A 21420-nucleotide genomic window follows, 5' to 3' on the forward strand; every position below is an offset into this window, starting at 1 on the left:
GGAGTGCGCATGAGGAGGCCCAATGTCCACCTGCCACCCTACTACCAAACCTATAATTATTTGCACCTAGGTCCGTTCCCCCCTTAATCTTAAATATATTTACATATGTACATGTCTATATCTTATAAAAATCCACATACCAATTATCTCAAGCATATTTGTACATATGTTGCCATCACTATTTCCTAAATATTACTTCCTATTTGAGCCCTTGGTATCAGCTCCTCTTTTTTCCCTCCCTCCCCCCCGACTTACAGCTCTTACAACAATTCACACATCCATTTTATCAAGCACATTTGTATATATGTTGCTATTATCCTTTACAGAACATTTTCTTTCTACTTGAACCCATGGTATTCAGTTTCCACGATCATTTTATTTCCATGTTCTTCTGGTTACTAATTGCTTGTCTTATAGTTTTGTGATCAGAGAGGATGCTTTGTATTATTTAGATGGTTGTGAATATACTGAGGCTTGATTTGAAGTCTCAATCTATTTGGCCTGGTTCATGCGCACTGGAGAAGCATGTGTAGTACTTTACTGTTGGGTGGGTGATGTGTGGGAGGTCAAGTTGATTGGGCTATTTAGTATTTTGGTCATCTGTCTCTTTGCGGAAGGCACCCGGGAGAGAATATGGGGTGGTGCGTTGGGCTGCCAACCTCATAGTCAGCAGTTTGAAGTCACCAGGCACACACTATGGGAGAAAGACAAGGCTTGCTTCTTCCATACAGAGTTACCATCTAGGAAACCCACAGGGGTAGGGCTACACAGTCTTACAGGGTTTCTTTTGAGTCAAAATCAATTTGATGGCAGTGACAGAGAATTTTTGTGGAATTTCTTTCTGGTAGCCCTGTCCTTCGTGGAAGGTATTTTGTTAAACTCTTCTATCGTTATTGTGGATTGATTTCAGTTTTCCATTATATAAGAATTTAAGTATCTTGGAGTTTTGTCAGTGCGTATGTGTTTATTATGGTTAGGTTTTTTTGGGTTGATCCTTTAATCATTATATAATGCCATTTTTTGGTGTCTTATGATGGATTTATATGAGAGATTAATGTTGCCACGCCTGCTCTTTTTTTTCAACCTGATTTCTTGATGTATTTTTTTCATCCTTTGATTTTTAATCTATTTATGTCTTTGTGTGTCTCATAAAGAAAGTACTGATGAATTATTTTTTTTTAAATCTATTCTGCCACTCTGTCTCCTGACTGATGCAATTCAACCAGTTACATTCAATTAATATTCATTTACTGCTATCATGTTCTGCTTTCTTTGTTCTGCTTAATTTCCTGTGCTGTGTTCTTTTTGTTTATGGGTTTTCTTTTCATTTCCTTCATGGTTGATGATTTTGTGTTTATTGCATTTTTATGATTTTCTGGAGGGAGTGGGGGGTTAAGTTTATTAGTTTTTTCCTTTTTGTGGTTACTCTGAGATTTACTACTTATAAATTGAGTAACAAAATCTATGTTTGTACATATATCCATTAGCAGCTTTTTTTTCATATCTTCAAAAAGTTAGGCTAGAAGCACTGCTAACGTTCTACTCTTTGAACAAATAGTGCCCAAGCGTCTATGTATTTGAGGCAGGGGTGGGTTACCTGCGGGGCTTGGAGCCTAAGTGTGACCACACTACCTCATCATGCCTCTTGGATTCTTAATTGTCCAAGACCGGTGGCACAAACCCGTTTCTGATTTCTAGTGTTTACTGGTATATTTTATAAGCCAAAAGCATGTTGCTTATCAGTTAAGGGGATGATTTGACTACAAGTTTGGCCTTTGTGGCAGACATACCTCAGAAGCACAAAGTCTCTCATTTACATCTCGACGTCTGGGTTCTCTGGAAAGAAGGCTAAAATTACTTCAGGTCCAAGATGGTGAAGGATATGACTGGTATGTGTGTTTAGAGTGATAGCATACGTATATATCTGAGCAGCATTGGAGGCAATTTGGAAACCAGAATTTTCAAAAGCCAAGAAGGAAAAAGGAAGTATTATTTTGCTTTTGAAACATGCATGCCATGTTCACACCAAGTCTTTTATTTTCTTGTGGGGAAGGACAGAGTAAAAAGACAACAAACACTAAAAGTAGAACATGTACCTCAGTTAGCCAACCCCAGTGGCAGTGGCCATTACAATCCAGTGTATCTCTACATGTCATTAATGGGGCATGCCTATTTTTGATACCTTGCCTATCAGTGGGTCAATTTTTAATAAAGATGATCTACAAGAGTCTCTCATTTTCAATTTGAGTGGACAAAAACCCCTACTGGGTAAGGGCACGAGTTCTAGAATAGAGCTGTCCCAGCTGCCAGTCCATCTACTTTACAGTTTAGTGATCCTGGGTAAATCATTCCCTTTCTCTCAGCTTCTGTCCCTTGAATGTTAGCCTATGTCAAAGATTATTGGGGGAACTAAGTGATACAATTTATATAAATGTTATACAATAGTCATCCCCATGCTAACAACAATTTGTTACAATTATTCAGGAATCAACAGCAATTGGCTAGGTTTGGCTTGTTTAAGGAGATGAGAACAGTTTATTTTTTTATGGTTTAAAGTATCTATGTCAAGTTAGTCTTAGAAACCCACAGGTGCAGTTCTACCCTGTCTTATGGGTAAGGTGACCAGATTTTAACATTGGTAAAGCGGGACACCATTGATAAATTCACATCCTGGTGAAATAGCCACGGCAGCCGAAAGCCGTATACCCTAGCTTGTCGTGCATTCTTTCCAAAAATCGGGACTTTTTAAAAACGCCGCGGGAAAAATTATTAAAAATCGTGACTGTCCCACCAAAAGCGGGACGTCTGGTCACCTTATTTATGGGGTCTCTGGGAGTCTGGATCGACTCAGTGGCAGTGAGTTGTTGTGTTGTTGTTGTTGTTGAAAGTCTAGAGAAAAACTATAGCATTTCTCCTTTCTTGCTGTTTAATCATCCACACATGGTGGGGTACCTCAAGTTGATTCCGCCCACAGGTGACTCCAAGTGACAGAGCAGAACTGCCCCATAAGATTGTCTTTACAGAAGCAGATTGTCAGGTCTTTCTAATGGTACCCAAAGCCAGAGAGTAGTGAGTACCTGTTGTCTTGGGCTGTAAGGACTAGAATTGTTTTTACCATTGTTGCTACTGCGATTCGTTAGAATTTTCTTCAAAGAGATCATGGAAACCCATGAAGTCAGATTCCTTTTTGTTAGTTTCTTGGCTAAAGACATTATTAACTCCGAAAGGAGGAGAGTTTATTTTGGCTGATGACAGATGTCTCCGTGAAAAGCTTAAAAAGTGAGTAATTCAGATGTAGACTCCTCGGGGTGTTGGGCAGGAAAAAGCATAGGAACCTTTTAAGAAAATGGAGGACCGAAAACGGAAGTCTCCGTGCATGCACACATACACTGGTCAGGGGGGAGAACTGCTATTAACTACCTCCTTGTGCCAGTAATTGGAGCTATAAAAAGAATATTGTTACAGCAAGGTTAAGCCAGTATCTTACTGTCTGAGACACAGCCAATCAGGAAAATTTAAAAGGTATTCTAATTTTCTGAGTACTCAGCAATCTTATTATCAATCAACTTACAACTGGTCTTCAGTTCAAACTACAATGGCTAGCCTCTGCAATAGTTTTCTTCCCTGCTGGGTCAGAAAATTGGCTGAAATCCTACTGCAAAATCTAAAGGCACCTTTTAAATTACTAAGTGCAAGTCAGCAAGTCTGGAGTCTGAAAAAGCTAAATTCTATTTAAGTAATTAATTCAACCCCTATGCCAACAGTTACTTAAAATTATTTAAAAGTTATAACAGGCTTTAAAAGAGAGAGAGAGGGAGAGAGAAAAGAGAGACACACACACACAGAGAGAGAGAGCGAGAGAATATAATTTAGAGGTTGCAACATTTGTAACCACAAGTTTATTAACCTTGATCTTTTCCCATCATTAGCACTGGCTCTATTCCCTCCTGATCGATGTTTCTCAATCCCCTGGCTTGATTCATTACCATTGTATTGAAACCTCCCAGCACATTTCTCTAGCCCTGAACTCTCTCAAGCCCAGATTTCTAACACCATCTGAACTGAATTTCCCTGAAATACTTAAAGCTGAACATATTCATAAATGATCATACTGCCTTCCCACACCAATCACCGAAGAGTCATCAGAGTCACATCCCAGCATATGGCAGCCCTGTCCATCCTAAGGCCTAATCAGTTAGCACTCTGTTGCTCACCATTAGGTCAGTGGTTCAAATCCAACAGCCCTTCAGCAGAAGCAAAATACTTTGCACTCTCTTCCCTTAATTCCAAAAACTCAAACTCACTGCCATGGACATAATGTCTGCTCATATGACCTTTTAGGACAGGGTAGAACTGTTGCTTTGAATTTCTGAGATTGTAACTGTTTATTGGGGTAGAAAGGCCTGTATTTCTCCCAATTACAGATCGGGGTCCAATGAGTAACCATCACAGCCTACAAAACCCTATAGGCAGTTTTCTTCTGTGCAGTAGGGTCACTACGAGTCAGAAATGACATCACAGCACACAGCTAAAACAACAACTGTCTTGAAAGTGAGTTATGGTCATGAGACTCCATGGACAATAAAATGTGAAAAAGAAATGAAGGGTGGTCTTTCTAGGGAGAAACTTTGTCAGAACATTGTTTCCTTTCTTTCTCTCTCCTGCCTCAACATCTGTGGAAGAGGAAAGGTGGGGCCTGCTCTTCTGGGGCCCACAGAGGAGAGTGGAAAGCAGGCCCCTTCGGCCAACATATAATGTGTGGCTTGGGTAAGAAATTAACCTGTGCTACCACAAACCACTGATATGTTGGAATTGCTACTATCACAGCTCAAACCAGATGATCCTGATTAAACTTGCCAGGCAACCTGCTGCTCCAGCTAGGCTCTGATCTGAAGAGAACATGAGCACGGAGCAGGGCAACCTCAGGACTACTTAGTGCTTCCCTTTTCCCCACATCCCACAGTGGGCCGTTCATCCTGGAACCTTTACCTTCAAAATATCTCCAGCTCACATCCTCCCTTCATTCCCAGTTGCTTCATTCTAGCCATCTCTCTTCTTGATTAGTATCCTACAGCTTCCAAACTTGCCCCTTCTAATTAAATGTCTCCTGATGTAAATGACCCACCCTGATGACACCAAATTAACCCTTCTAAAAACATAGAACTTGACTGATCCCCTATTTAAAAGCCTTTAGTGTTTAGCACTGTTCATGGAACAAACACACGAGAGGCACGCTAGCAACAGGCTCTCAGCTAGGCACTGCAGAACAAAGAAGAGTCATTTTCACATACCCTGTTGTTCAAGTATGCTGTTGGGACAATGCCAGGTTAGCATAAATGCACATGAAAATGATCGTTTGTGAAATAATGTATTCTTAACATTTAAATTGCAGTAGATATGAGTTTCCCCATGGGCTCCAGACTCAAATTCTAGCATGCATTCTTGAGAGGCAGAGAAAGGGATGCAGTACATCATGACCTGGGCAAAGTCCTCATGGTCCCAGATTCTACTTTAGGCCCTTCTTGATACAGTATGGCTAAAAGGGCCTTATCAGCTTACGTGTTATCGGAACACATGCTACCGTAGCTCATTAGTACTAATTTTTACACTGGAGCTCCTCAAACATTGGGCTCTAGTAGGCTCTGTTGTAGTCTATCCTAACATCATCTATTATTTATGTCCTGGAAGAGGAGGGGGAGGTGAAGAATAAAGTCCAAACTTCAGCATATTAAAGCTCTTTTCACTGCCTTTCTGGTCTCCTCTCCCCCTCTAGCAATTGCCTCTACGCTGGTGTGGAGCTGCGGCTTCCTCCTCCCTAATGAGGCCAGAGCTCAGATGTGGCCCCCGCAGCAGTTTCTCAGTTACAATTATATCTGTTGGTAATTCATACCTTCAAGTTTTTTAATTCATTCTCCATTGAGTGCAGTAGACAACATGACCATCCATTATATCACTTCATCATTAACCCCAAAGGTTACTATATAGACTATCTATAAGAATTTCATTTAGGCGATTCCAGATAATTCCAGCAAGTCAGACTATCCCAGCGAGCGTGTGACAAAGTCACCCAGACAGGATTTCCAGTTCATCACAGTAGACCGGTGATCTGTACGATGGAGCTAGAAGGCAAGATTCCTGCACTTGGACAGTTTAGGAAGGCTCATCTAAAAAGAGAAGTGATACAAGTTTGATTTTTAAATACACAACTCCAAGTTAATGAAGTTCCTCATCGATTCTGAATTGGGGTTCTGTTATATTTTTATGATCTCAAGAGTAGATAAAACCATGGAGGATATGTGACGTGAAAAGTGTTCACACTCATTTCTGTTACACACAGTCTGGGTTCTGCCTTTGGGCGCTCAGGCCCACCTGTTCTTACACTTGTTTCTACAGAGCCTTCACTGTGTTCTTTGCATCTGAGAGGAAGAGGAATCAGGGAGATGACGCTCTCCAAGTTTCTGTTTGTTTGGGTTTGAAATATAAAATATAGTTTAAGTATAAAATACGGGCAGATATGGGCATTTGGGATTTTTTAAAGAAAGAGACTCACATGTAACCTGATGTGGTGATGTACCTTTTATACAGAAGATAGTGGGGCTACAAAGGGGTCAGGAAACTATTCCTCTATGAACTCATTTTTTCTGTGAACATATACTTTCAATTAAGTTAGTAGTCAAAATTTGAGTGCAATTGGTAAATGCGTCTTTAATTCAAAAATACACATAATCTCTTTCTTGCTCGCTTGGCTGTCCATAAACACACACACTCACACTCAAACACACATACACCCAACAGCAGCTTAGTCAAGTATCACTTTAAAACAAGCTTTCCCTGGAGAACATTTCCTGCCAAAGCATCTGGACTATGCTTCCAGGAGGCATTTCACAAGTTCCTATCATTTCCCAGACTCACCAGGGTAGCGCGGGCTTTAAAAATGGATTCAAAATTTCTTCAGAAAAACCAATCCCAGGCCTCTCACATCATTGGAAGGGGAAAGCAAGTCAAAATTGGAGGCAGCTCCAGCCACAAATTTTCTTTGGGGAAGAGAAGGATTTGTTTTCAGCTTTTATTAACCTTCCATGTTCTTGGATCATAGCCCAAGGCCTGCATAACAGGACAGGTGTGGCTGCAGTGTGTTTTTCTACAAAGAGCAAGATAAAGGAGCCCTGGTTGGAATGCAATGGAGCCCAGTGGCATAGTGGAAACATGTTTGTTAATCCCAGGGTCCACAGTTCAAAATCACCAGCCACTCCATGAGAAAAAGATGAGGCTTCCTACTCTCATAAAGAGTTCAGCTCAGAAACCCACAGAGACAGTTCTGTCCTGTCCTACAGTCTGTTGTGTGTCAGCACTGTGTTGATGGCATGGAGGAATGAACCCTTTTATGAGAGCAGCCATGGGTGGTGGCACAGCACCGGAGCCCTGGTTAAAGCACTCCACTGCTCATTTAAAGCTTGACACTACAAACTCAGCAGTCACTCCTAGGGATAAAGATGTGGCTGCTAGCTTCAGTAAAGGTATCAACTTTGCTTAACCATGAATTCTACTCTATCCTGTGCAGTCACTATGACTCAGAATGGACAAGCTGCCAATGAGTTTGGGTTTGGGTCTTTTATTTGCTTGGTCACACAATGGTTAGTGCATCTGGGCTACAAAACAAACAAAAGACCAAAACCCAAATTCATTGTCATGTAGACAGTTCTGACTCAAAGCGACCATGCAGGATAGAGTACATACACAACAAAAGGTCAGCTATTCAAACTCACCAGCTGCTCTACAAGAGAAAAGTGTGGCTGATGAGTTTGAACAGTCAACCTAGCGGTTGGCTGCCCAATGCCTAATCCACAGGACCACAAGATTCAGCACTGGAAATCCAATGAGGCAGTTCTACTCTGTCTGATGGGGCCACTAGGACTGGAATTAACTCAGCATCAATGGGCTTGGTGTTTTGGATTTAAATAGCAAAATAAGTGAGAGGACGATAAATCAATTCCGTAGCAAATTGGATAAGTGGGCTGGCACAACAAAAGTCTAGAAGAAAATAAAAATCTTTCATCATATGCAAAAATCTATTCCAGATGGATTAATGACAAATTAAAACACACCAAGAATTTTAGTGCATCTAAAAAATGGATGTACAATCTAAGGGTCAGGGAGACCTTTCTTAGATCTAAAACACAGGGTGGAGGGGCGGGTGACTTTTTAAACCATCTCAAAATGATAAATATAACCAACACCATGGGAAAATAGCTAGCTCGCTCGCTCTCTCTCTCTCTCTCTCTCTCTCTCCATGAGAGAAAAATAAGGCTCTCCACTCTGGTAAAGAATGACAGTCTTGGGGTCGGCCGGTGCAAGATATGACAAAATAATAATTTATAAATTATCAAGGGTTCATGAGGGAGCAGGGAGCAGGGAGGGAGGGGAAAAAATGAGGAGCTGATGCCAGGGGCTTAAGCGGAGAACAGATGTTTTGAGAATGATGAGGGCAATGAATGTACAAATGTGCTTTACACAATTGATGTATGTACAGATTGTGATAAGAGTTGTATGAGCCCCTAATAAAATGATGAGGGGAAAAAGGATGACAGTCTTGGAAACCCTGTATAGGATCACCATGAGTCAGTGATAGGGATGTTGCTTTTAGGCTTAACGAAAGCTGAATATTAATGCAAAGTATCAAAGCAAACATATGGGCAATAGAGGCTGTTAGGTGGTTTCCAATATCCAATACCCTTCCAATGGGACTATTGAGTATTGTGCCCAGTTAGACTTCAACCCTCTGTTTCCTGTGCAACCACACAAGTGTGTACATTCTGATCAATGAGACAGAAGTGAAGTAAGCCCTAAATAGTAAGACATGTTCTACCTTTCCTGCTCTGGGAATCACAGACATGCGCCTTGGGGCTTCAGCTACCATTTAAGCCCCTACTGTGAGGATGACAGAAAGAAAGAAGGAGCTAGGATCCTTGACTCTGGGCTGTCTTATCAATGCTGTACTAGGTACCTTTGCATTTATTTTACAAGTGAAAGGAGACCTTTTTCTTCTTGGGTAAGGCACAGAGGGGCAAGGGGTAGAGGGTGCATAGGGTAGGTTATACACAGCTGGCATTAACCTTAGCCAATGTACTGGCCCTCAATGAGATTTCTTCTGATCTTGTCTATAATTCTCAAAAGGCAGGACCAAAATAAGAAGAAAAATAACAGAATAGTGACCTATTAAAGCTGCATGTCTCTTGTTATTTATTTACTTTATTTTTATGTTCTTTATTTTTAGAAGGTAATTTGAAACTTTTAGAGAGTATGCCCCCCCACACCCCTCAATCTCTCTACTCCCTAATCTAAGTGTTTTAAACTTGGGTCTGGCCCTGACTAACTGTGTGGACCAGTAGTCCAAAGTAAAACCAAACCCTCCATCTTATTTCAAATGCTAACAACCTGAAACAGACAAAAATGAAGCTCTCTGAGCATATGCTCCTGAGGATCGCAATGAATACTAACTATATGTTAGCTCTTTAATTCTATCCATCCCTCACTTGCCTGTTGCTGCCAAAGGAAAGGGTAACAAGCCAAAGTAAATATGAATCACAGAACATATCTGCCACATTGTAGGTAATTATGAAGTACTAGTTATAACAGATGAGGTAGCCATTTGAAAAGAAAAGAGTAATGAGATGCCAAATTTAAAAAACAAAAACAACCCTACTTGAATGACTTCAGGACCTCTGACAGGCAGGTTTTTGGCTGTTGTTGATTTTAGCTATTTGAATGCAGTTCCCTGCTAGTGGGAAGATAAGTGTCAATGTGAACTAATTACCAAGGGCAAATTTTCTAATGTACTAGAAAAATGTCTAGTATGCTAATGTCTGGTATTGAGAAAAATGCCATTTAAAAAAAAAAGGATCTGGCTAATTTCTCCCTACTGAATGGAGTGGGATGGGGGAAGCCCAGAACATAACTTATTTTTAATTGAAAGAGGGACACATACATAAGCACGGCTCACAGACAATTATATTCCCCTCTAAGCAGTAAACAGTCTAATTATAATAGTGAACTGTGTGTGTTAAATATTAACTTGAATAACAAATATCTTCATTACTTTAAAGAATTCATATTACATTTTAAATTCAATAACTTGGCACGTCTTAAACAACCATTAAACCATCAAAGCCCAAGTGGTATTTAAATACTTCAAACTAGGTTAAGAATTAGCAGAACCAATTACAAGAACTTGCCCTATAATTGTGATTCATCCACAGAACTGAAAAAAAGCTTTGGAAGCGTTGTTTTCCCCGTCAGCTTTACTAATGTGGAATACTTACACAATGGCTTAAAAGGAAGCTCATTGTCTGGAATTAAGACACTATGGTTTCAAGTCAATCTTGGGGCTATTCTAGGAAGATGACAACTGTCTCAAATTAGCAGTTGTAGCTTCGTAGCACTATGTGAACCAAGTGGTTTACTTTGCTTAGAAGTGCAGTCCCTTGTTCTCAGAGAAGATGAGACAAAGGATAATTGAATGGTTAGCTAACTATTTGGGTTAGGCGAGTTTGACTAGAGAAACAAATCCAGTGACACTCATATATGTGTAAGAGAGCTTTATATCAAGAACTAATTGTCTATTAGAAAAATATCCCAGCCCGGTCCACCTCAAGTCCGTAAGTCCACAAGTCCAATACTAGTCCATAAGTGCCTCTTCAGACTCATAAAGCCACATGCAATGATGGATGCAGAAGGCAGGGAGATCACCCATCAGTGGGCGCAAAGTCCCATGGATCCAATGGTGGTGGATACACCTCCAGGGCTCTGGCAGGTCCCCATCAGGTCTCTGAGTGGCTCGCCAGCAGGAAGGTGTGGCAGAGAGAGATGGGAAGGTTCCTAGGATTCTCCTTATGAGAAGGCCATGCCCATTAGAAGGTACTATCAGGCTGTGACCCAGTTGATAGGCTAGACTCCACCCCTAAACTTTTATATCTTCAAATTGACACAAAATTATGTAACTGGCACACTATCCAATCAGTCCCTTTCTTTATTATAATAGCATCGACTAGTTCCGAGGAACTGTGACATTCTAATCCATATACTATCATCCACGGGTGATACAAGAGTTAACACACAAGGTTCAAGTCCACCCTGTTGTGGATACCTTGGATGAAAGGACTGATCTATTTCCAGAAACAAAATCAACCTCAAAAATCCCTAGGGCACAGTTTTACTCAGACACGGAAGGGTGCCCTGAGTTGGAATCAACTTCACAACAGTCCATACACTCAGGAGTCACGTGAACAGCATGAGGATGTCAGAGATTAGGAATGAGATGGTATAACAGCTATATGTAAAACAAAGTGAGAGCTAAACACATTTTTAGCTGAATTCTAAATTCTAGAAATTAATGTTTGAGAAAGCCGACACGATAGACAATCGTTTTAGAAATCATGATGGTTTACTGGTCTCTACTTTTCCTGCTGCTAAAATGAGGGACTGGGGTAGTGAGCTGCGCTGCTACCCTCAAAATCAGTAGCTCGAACACAGCAGCTGCTCCACAGGACAAAGCGGACACTGTCTCTTCCCATCAAGGCGCAAAGTCTCAGAAACCCAAAGAGGCCATTCTGTTCTGACCAATAGGGCCACTATGATTCAGAATCACCTGGATGGCAGTAAATTTGGTTTGGTTTTTGGAAGACCAGGGCCTGTCATCTTGCTCCAGTGAAATAAGAATATAGGGCCTCAGTTAATTGACACTAAAGTGAAATTCTACTTCAGACATACAATGCTCATAGATAGCGTTAGTAAACATAGATCATCTAGACCTTCAAGTTTTCACATTCTTTCACTAAATGTCTATTGGGTGTCTTGTGCATGTCAGGCATTGGGTGAAGAACTGGAAGTAGTGAAAATAATTTATAGACCTTTACCCTGAAATTCAAGTAAACATTCTTGTGAAATTGGGAGGAGTGAGGCCAGAGAGCGAGGGTAGGCTCTTCAAGTGGAAAAGTCTTCTAAGAGAAGAATTCATCCCAGGAAATTTCAAATATGTTAACGGGCATTTTACATTTTGTCAAGCATGACAAAACAGTATGAAAAGTGGCAGGGAATGTTATTTTTTAACTTTCATTTCATAGCTGGTGTTCTTAAGATGGATAGTCTTGTAGGAGACAAGAAGGGAGCTTATGAGTCATCTTAGAAAAAGCAGTTCAGTAAGTGAAAAGACAGATACCTCAGGAATCTCAAACAAAAATAGATGAGTTTACAAGCTGGTCTACCAGAATTTTCTATTTCAATAAGGCAACCAGATGAGCAAGAGAGACAAGAATACGCTCTCTTTACACTGTGATGCAATAGATCACAGTGGTCACACCAGCTTTTCTTTTACAGATGAACAGAGGGCCGTAAGATTTCGACTGGCACTTTGGGTACCAGTTTCACTAAGACTTCCCAAACAGCCCTCTCACTTGAAGAGCATCAACACAGCAGCAGCTATGTGCAAGCCTGTTCATTGTCCGCTATGAGGAAGGGCCTCTCCTATTCTCTGTCATCATTTTGAGGGATGGCCAGTGAACAGGAATAGGCAATAACTGCGGTAAAGTAAAAGTACACAGTACACAAAAAGTCAGGGACCTTCTTCATCAGGTACTATAAAACATTCTACTGGGCACTTCTTGCCGCTCAGTCATAGATAACTATTGTGATTCCCCAAATTGCCCCCGTGAAAGGAGGGATGCTTTCATGCTGGGATAAAAAGTCCATAAATAAATAATCCAAGTGTGAAAACCCATTGCATCGGCATCATTTGGTCAGACTAATACAACTCAGTATGACTCTGGATTTTCAGGCCATTTGTTCTAAACTCCTTTCCTACCTTCCTAAGCCCAATCTAGGGTCAGTATGTTGGTAGCATTTTCTCTCTGACAAAGACCTGATAACATCTTTTTATAACGTGTTGGTTACTACATCAATGGCCTGGAATACACAAAAGAGGGAGTAGACTATAGCTGTCAAGAGCATTTTGAGTTTCTTTAGCAAACTTCATACGGACACGGGTTTTTGTCTAATTTCTTCAGCATTGGTGCTGCAGTAACAGTAACTAGAACAAGGTTTTGCACATATTAGGGAGTTTATAAATATTAATTGGCCGAACAAAGCAACAAATAACCATGAAGTAAACAGACAAGTTCAATTTGTTTTCTTCTCCCTGAGAAAACTACAAATCCAGAGTTAAGACCCCTGACAAAGATCACATATATGGCAACTCAATGGCAATATACATGAGTGAACGAGGATCTATTGGCTCCAAATCCATTATCTTTCAACAACCATTTCTCCTATCAGACACTTTACCCTCTGAAGTATAAAATACCAAGTCAGGAAGAAGGCCACAAAATAAGCAAGGCACATCTTCTGGGACCAAGACTTAAAAATCGTTATTTTAAGGGGAAAAAACGCATATACACATTATCAAGCTAACATACATCATGGAGCCCAATGATGAGAAATGACATGAACTTCACAGATCCAACATGGATCTAGAAAGGCTCCTAGCACTTGCCATTTGTCACACAGTTTCCATGGGCATCTCCGAGGCAGGCAAGCTTTTGTTCCTTCAGCTTGTCAAGCCACCTGAGCACAAAGCAGGCACCAAAGTTCCCTTAGCCCCACCACAGTTAGGGCTTAGAATCAGAACAGATTCTTCCCCACCATCAGAAGGAATTAGAGATGAGTAGCTACATATCTACTGGTTGCTGTTGCTATTGCTGTTAGCTGCCATTAAGTTGGGTCAGTGACCCCATGCATCGACAAAATAAAATACAACCTGGTCTTCTGCCATCTCCATGATTAGCTGTAGATCAAGTCTGTTGTGATCAACAAGGTTTTCACAGCTTGTGTTTGGAAGTAGACCACCAGACCTCTCTTCTTCATAAGTCTGTGAAAATCTGTTCAGTAGCACAGCAACACAAAGACCTCCACTGACAGACATGCGAGGGCTGTGCATGAAGCACCTAGCCCAAGTCTCCCACATGGAAGGCAAGAATTCTACTACTAAACCATCTACTAGTAGATGCACGTACCTTGTAGCTACTTATCAGCTACTAAGTAAAGATGGCTGCTTGTGTTTTATTGACTATGCAAAAGGAATTCAACTACTTGGATCACAGCGAACTATGGAAAACATTGCAAATGGGAATCTTAGAAAACATGTGGTACCTGATCATAGACCAAGAGGTAGCTATGAGAAAAGAACAAGGGGTTACTGCATGGTTTAAAATCAAAAAAGGAGTTTGTCAGTGTTGTACTTTTTCATCATACATATTCAGTCTGTATGCCGAGAAAATAATCCAAGAAGCTACAGGAAAAAGAATGTGGCACAAAGACTGGAGGAAGGCTCTGTTAACAGCCTGCAATATGTAAAAGATACAATCTCGCTTGCTGAAAGCCAAGACTATTTGAAAGACTCACTGATAAGAATCAAAGACTATATACAGCCTTCACTACAGATCACAATTCAATATAAAACCAAACTCAATGCCATTAAGTCTATGGTAATTTATAGCCACATTTGATGACAGAGTAAAACTACACCTGTGGGTTTCTGAGGCTGTAATCGTTTGGGAAACAGAACCTCATCTTTCTAGTATAGTGGCTGGTGGGTTCAAACTGCTGACCTTGTGATTAGCAGGCCAGAGTACTGCATGCACCATACCACAAAAATCCTCACAAATGGCTGAGTAGAGAGCACTCTGGAAAAGGGAGAAAAGCACCTTGTCAAGGATTTCAATTTATTAGAACCCACAATCATGGAATGAGCCAGCAAAGAATTAAAAAGACCTATTGCAGTGGGCAAATCTACTACACAAGATCTCTTTCGATTGTTAAAGAGCAAAGATGTCAATTTGAGGCCCAAGGTGTGCCTGACTGCTCGCAGTAAATCATTTAATGTGGGTCCTTGAGCCAGAATTTCTGTAACTCTCACCAAGTGACTTTTTGCCATGGGTTTAGATAAGAAGGTAGGGGAAAACATTGATTGTATTATATAATTCAGCTGTGAGTGATTGCTATTCTTGCTGGGTATAAAATAAGCCATTGAAGAAGCAGAGGGGGTGGGCTCTCACTACCAGCAAGAGCCAGGAGTATATCTTGACCCTGAGATCTCTGTGCAATGGACCTCCTTGACCCGGGAAGACAGGGAGTGAAAGAATAGCAGCAGCAGCAGCAGAACCAGAGCCAAAGCCTGTCGATGTGGTCAATGTGATTCCAACTCATAGCAACCCTGTAGGGCAGGGTAGAGCTGTCCCTGTGGGTTTCCAAGACTGTCGCTGTTCATGGGAGTAGAAAGCCTAGTCTTTCTCACAAGGAGGGGCTGGTAGTTTCAAACTGCTGCCCTTGTGGTTAGCAGCCCAACATGTAACCCTGTGATAGTTAGGGTTCCTGTCATTTGTTAGCCACTTCCAATTCATACCCCCTTCAGTCTCTGCCACCTGATCCCTCCTCCTTCTTTCTTCAGAGCACCCAGCAATCTTCAGGCTGGCTTACATGCCTGAAGCTACGCCAGGACTTACCAAGGGGATCGTCATCACAGTTTAAGGAATCCCCAATTTCTACATGTACGTGTGCCTAAAACCTGATCTACCAGTGATTGTAACCCATGGAAGAAGGAAGGCACGTCCTTCACTACCCCCACACCCCAGCCCTTTCACAATCAACCAGCTCCCCCTTAAGTAATGCATTTGCTTTATGTACTTTCAGGTATAAAGATCCTTTCAGGTATAAAGACCTTGCAGCAACAAACAAAAGGACAAATTAAAATGTTGATGTAGGCTCAGCAATGGGCTGTCTCCAAAATTTGGTTAACAAAATCCTTTTATCTGTTCATTTCCAATTCTCTTTCAAAATAACTGAAATATTTCAGTATAAAAATGAATACAAAATATTAGATTTCAATTTATTCATATATATTTTCTGAGGGGAAAAAGATGACAGGGTCATCCATAAAATACTTTCAAGCATTAAAATCAGGATAAAGTTCTGTAGGGAATGACAATCTAAATTTAAGAGGAAAAAAGAAATTTCCAACTTCAAGAAAAACTTTTTTTGTGCACTTTTTAAATGAATGATTTTGGGAATCAAAGATAGATACCATCAAATTTTAAAATGAGTAACTGACTGTAACATGTCAATGTTTACAACAGACCAAAGAGTTACCAGCTATGCCTGTCCAAATTTAGCCTGGTAAGTTTTAGCCATCAATTCAGAAATGTGCAGAGTTCAGAGTTTCACAGACTCTCTAAAGAACTTCAGAGCAAAAAGCTGGACGCATCCTGCTCCAGACTAAGTCTCTAGAACACTCTTCAGGAAGAAATCAGGAGACAGAAAATAAATAACTGCTCACCTACACAGCTTTGTGAGTTTATCACTTGGAAGTGGGGAAAAGATTAGTATTCTTGGTACCCTCTCCTTGGCCCTAAACACATCTGTTGAATCTAGCTCTAGAGGAAACAATTTCGGCCCTAAACACATCTGTTGAATCTAGCTCTAGAGGAAACAATTTCTAACACTAACCCTGAGTTTAAATATCGGTCCTAATTCTACTGCTTTGAGCCCAGATGGCGCAGTGGCTACGCGTTAGACTGTGATCCTTAAGGTTAGCAGTACGAAATCACCAGCGACTCCCCAGGACAAAGAAGGGGCTTTCTACTTCTGCGAACAGTCTTGGAAACACCCGGGGTAGTTCGGCCCTGCCCTATGGGATCACCATGAGTCGGCATGGACTACCTGGAGTGAGAGAGAGAATTTTCATGCTGACTGGGTTGCGCTGTTGAGACTTTGCTCACTCCCAAGAATCGCTGGAGTGACTTTTTCTTGAGCTTTCCTGTAAGACCTGTGCAGCCATGCCATGAAAGGTCCCTAGCATCGCCTGTAGTTTATCTTATCATACAAAGGCATATCTCACCAGCGAGGCTATCATGGTGAATGCACTTGTCAGATGGGCATTTTGTGAGCGACCTGTAAAACGCCAACAACGGGGACATTCTTTGATGTGCACCTGGTGGCATAAAGCAGGCTGAGGAGCCACATCTCCGCCAGTCCACTCTTTCCTTCTGTTTCCCAAACCTCCTCTTCCCTACTGCCCCTTTGAGTCACTCCTTTGGGAAGTAGAAATCGTCTAAATATGAAGGAGCACTCATTCTGTGTTTGCACTGTTTTAAAAATATTGACTTTCCGGTCCTCAAATACTGGAGAGACAGTGGGGCTCTTTAGAGCAGACGCTAAACCTATCCTAAGCATACTCCCAGTGTGTATGAGAAAGGAGCAGTTTGTAGGAAACAGTCAGTGTTTAGGGTCAGAAAGGTTTGTTTATAATCCCCTTCCATCCTGTAAGAAGGATGAGCCTTCCCACAGCAGCCAGCTGCTCACCTGACTTCCCTGAATCCCTGAGAAGTTGCGGAGCATGGGAAACCACAGATATAGAACACCTAGAAATGTATCAGCACATAGTGGGGAGCCCCCAGCCAATCATTAACCAAATGTTAGGAAACCAGGCTTAAAAAAAAATGCCCTTCAATAGTAGTTCAAAAGGATGGCCCACAATTCCTCTTAGCATCATGTCAACTAATGGCTTATTTTCCAATCCCTTCCTTGTCTCTCTTAAAACAAGTGATTTGGAAAATGATCTCCTTTCACATCTGAGTACGTGTGCACGTGTGTTGTGTAAAATGGGCCTGTGGGACTAAAACTGGCAAAGGGCATACACAGGACCAGGACCCTTGAAGTTTCACTATCACATTTATAAATATATCAGCATATTCCCTTGTTTAATCGTTACCGCAGAACACATTTTAAAAGAAACAGTCTTTGATTCCATCCTTTAAAATCTACTCATGTCACGTTGATAGCTAACACTCTCCTCCATGAAATTAGCAAAAAAATAAAAAATATTTTAAGATAGTCAAAATTGTTAAGGTGAGTTCCTGGGAGGGTAAATAAGTTTATTCTTTCTTTAAAGCAACACTACAAGGTATATAAAGTACTTTAAAAGGAGTCACTTGTTTACTTTGCAAGGTAGGAACATATATATCCTAATCAAATAAATATAATGATGTACAAGAATGCCCATCCTACCACTAACTATAATTGAAAAAAAAAACCCAAAGAAAAAACAAAACGGAAGCAAAATATCTAAAACGTGATAACAAAAAAACAAACAAACCAGTTGTCAGAGTCAATTCAAACTCACAGTGATGCGGGTGGGGGGTGGTGTGTGTGTGTGTGTGTGTGTGTGTGTGTGTGCGCGCGCGCACGCACAGAGCTATACTCCACAGTTTGTGATTATTAATTGTTTCTATTTCCAAAGCAACTTGCCACGTCTTCCTTCAGAGGTACCCTGGGGCAGGTTCAAACCACCGGAATTTCAGTTAGTCAAGTGGTAGGTCATTTGTGCCATAACGTCAACAGTAGGAGGGGCACTAGCGGGGTAGTGGGTTACATGCTGGGCTGCTAACCACAACGGTCAACAGTTCAAAACCACCAGCCACTCCACGGGTGAAGGATGAGGCTTTCTGCTCCAGTAAAGAGTAACAGTCTCAGAAACCTGCAGAGGCAGTTTGACTCTGTCCTATAGGGTCACTATGAGTTGGAATCAACTCAATGGCCGTGAATTTGGTTTTAATAGGGGACCAAATGGTACAATGTTAACATTCTAAATGATAACAGTGTGCAGTTATTAAAAATCATGAAATCCCGAGGTCAGTGTTTCCCAAAGTGGGAGATACAGTCCCTGGAGGGGGGTGAGGTGGGAGAATGGAATGACTGGGGACTGGGGCTGCAAACCCAGATACCTACGTTTTATCCAGGCTTATGGGCTATAATACAAAATGTCTTTAATTGCCGGAATGGGGGTGGGAGGTGTTACTTAGTTTCAGTTGGGCTTTTTTTCTGAAAAGGGGAAAGTAGCCCAAATAGGTTTGGGAACCTATGCCTTAGGTGGTGCAAATCTAAAAGCACTTGACAGCTAGCCTAAAGGTTGGAGGTTCAAATTCACCCAGTGCCACCTCAGAAGCAAGGCCTGGTAATCCACTCTGAAAAAAAAATCAGCTAGGTCTTTCTTCTCACACACGTGAGGAGCTGAGTCAAGGGCAACCAGTTTCTACTAAAAGTCCTCTCAATGGAAGAGGAGCACATAGCATGGAGTTGTGAGTGAGAGAACCATGGCATAAAGCAGAGTCTGGCTATGTTTCGAACTTAGTGTGTCCCACCGTGGTTTTCAGGTGGTAATAAAAAGAAAAATATGAGAAATTTCCAGTGGAGAATTTAGGCTTACCCACAGTGCTCCTAATCCAGTGCAGGCTCTGAACATGCACAGCGTCAAGCTGACGGGGTATCCAAGGTGGTATCAGCACACTGCTGATCCACACCCTGTTCATGAGTGGCAGCGGCAGGAAAGTGGATAATACAACAAAAAGTGATGCTTGAGACTGATATTCATTCTCTTGAATCTCCCAGGTTAATGAAACTTTGGGGTGACTTTTACACCACTAACCCCCAGGCCCTCGGCCTCGCTAATGAGTTTAAGGCTGTGCAGAGCTGAGACCAGGATGAAAAAGGTGAAGACTCGTAACCTTCTAATAAACACCAATTTTGCACAGTGGAGGAGCAAATGAAATATTGTGATTTCGACACACACCCCAGGGCCAGGTCTCCATATAAATATTTAAAGTACCAAACACTTTCCCAGCCCCAGTACAGAATGCCTCAACACACCACCTGTCTCCCCACCCCCTCCATTCAACCACTTCTGTCACCCCCACTTCAGCACTGGTTTCCGCAACTCTCAGTTTATTCCCTGTACCAGCACCAACCAAACAAGACTAGCAAGTATGCCAAGAGGGTTTTCCAGAATTCGTGAACTTTCCTGCATTTATTTTCCACATCAGTCTACTTCAAATGTTTAATCTAACCCCACAGATAAGAAACTGAACAAAAATTCCTTTGGGTATGTATGCATCTCGTGTTACGCACTCTTTCACTTTAGAAAACAAAGGGTAACCCAAGTCGCTGTGACTGAAAGGGCATCTTTCGGCCTCAGCCTGCGTGGCCACAGCTCTAGCTGCCTGTCTGGGCCCAGGTGCTTTGGAAGCCCAACTTGGGAGTAGGTTTCTTTCTGCAAACAGCCTGGAATCCACAGAAGCCAAAATCAACTGAAGTTTCTCTGAAAACAAAAAGGCAAAACACACCCAAATTGCCACCTTAGTATTTCACAACTCTCAAACTGAAAGGTGTCCACTTGTTAGACAGAACGCACATCCATCTACTTGTTTGCAGATGCCTGATGGCAGAACAAACAGTGGAGGGGATAACTGGTTAGTTTCTAGTGGTCAATCTCGGGAAGTACAAGAGTTTCTTAGTTCCAATGCATAGTGTGTGTGTGTGTGTGTGTGTGTGTGTGTGTATGTGTATGCAGTGTGTGTGTGTGCAGTGTGTGTGCATGTGTGTGTGTGTGTCTGTCTGTCTATCTGCCTCTCTCTCTAAATTTTTCTCCAGGCTGGAAATGAGCTAAGCTAATAATTAACCTTAAGCATACTTAGTTCCAATGCAGTATGTGTGTGTGTGTGTGTGTGTCTGTGTGTGTGTGTCTGTCTGTCTCTCTCTCTCTCTCAATTTTTCTCCAGGCTGGAAATTAGCTAAGCTAATAATTAACCTTAAGCATACCATCACTTCTGCTCCAATTTCTACACACAGCCCTAAATTCCTTTCAGTTCAGTTAAAAACCAAACCGACATGCTGTAATAAACGGTCTCTGCGAAATGTGATCCCTTTCATTGGTCACCCAGGATCTTTTCCTCTTAAACCTGCTGCTGCGCTCAAAATAAAGATGCCACCCAGAGCACGATTATTTTGGTAAGAAAGTTGCCGAAGATAACTTCAGGGTTTCCCGGGTTGAGTAAGTCTTGCAGGAGGGTGGGGATGGACAGCTCGCCTCCAGGATTACATCTGCGGAGATTCCCCCGGTGTTGATGTTTACTCTCTCTCTCTTTTTTTTAAGCGTCCTTTTTAATTACACTGCAAGGACTCTGATTTCCACATTTCTGGCTGCTGGAGGGCGTTGGGAGCTGCGCGCCAGGGCTGCGGCAGCCGCTAGGGCCAACTCTGGGGCTGGCAGCCCCCCACCCCACCCCCGTGGCCCTTACACCAAATCCCACCCTCTCGGGCACACGAGCGCACACCCGCACCCAGACTGCGGTCCGCGCCCCCCTCGCCCGAGCGCCCGGACTCACCGCTGTCCAGCCGCGCTATCTGGGGCAGCCGGTACGTGCTGACCAGCAGGTCGAGCGGCACGGCCACCGAGCTCCACTTCACATCCTTGAGGCTGCAGCCCAGCGAGGGCGCCGGGTCCATCTTCCCCGGCGGCGCCCGCCGCCCGCACCACCGCGG

At 42.1% G+C, this 21420-nt stretch overlaps 1 protein-coding gene across 2 annotated transcripts in view; it reads right to left on the reverse strand.

The window, feature by feature from the left end:
* GAREM1 (GRB2 associated regulator of MAPK1 subtype 1) overlaps window positions 1–21384 on the reverse strand; it is a 224227-nt gene extending 202843 nt beyond the window's left edge. For both annotated transcript variants that reach the window (XM_004702937.2, XM_004702936.2), the window contains exon 1: window positions 21264–21384. In XM_004702937.2, coding sequence (XP_004702994.1) covers window positions 21264–21384 — 121 coding nt within the window. The remainder of the gene's footprint in view (window positions 1–21263) is intronic.
* Between the last annotated feature and the right edge of the window lie 36 nt (window positions 21385–21420).

The sequence above is a fragment of the Echinops telfairi genome, unplaced genomic scaffold, assembly GCF_000313985.2.
Source record: "Echinops telfairi isolate 266 unplaced genomic scaffold, ASM31398v2 ScPeMD7_7400;HRSCAF=8409, whole genome shotgun sequence".
In the NCBI taxonomy this organism is placed as follows: Eukaryota; Metazoa; Chordata; class Mammalia; order Afrosoricida; family Tenrecidae; genus Echinops; species Echinops telfairi.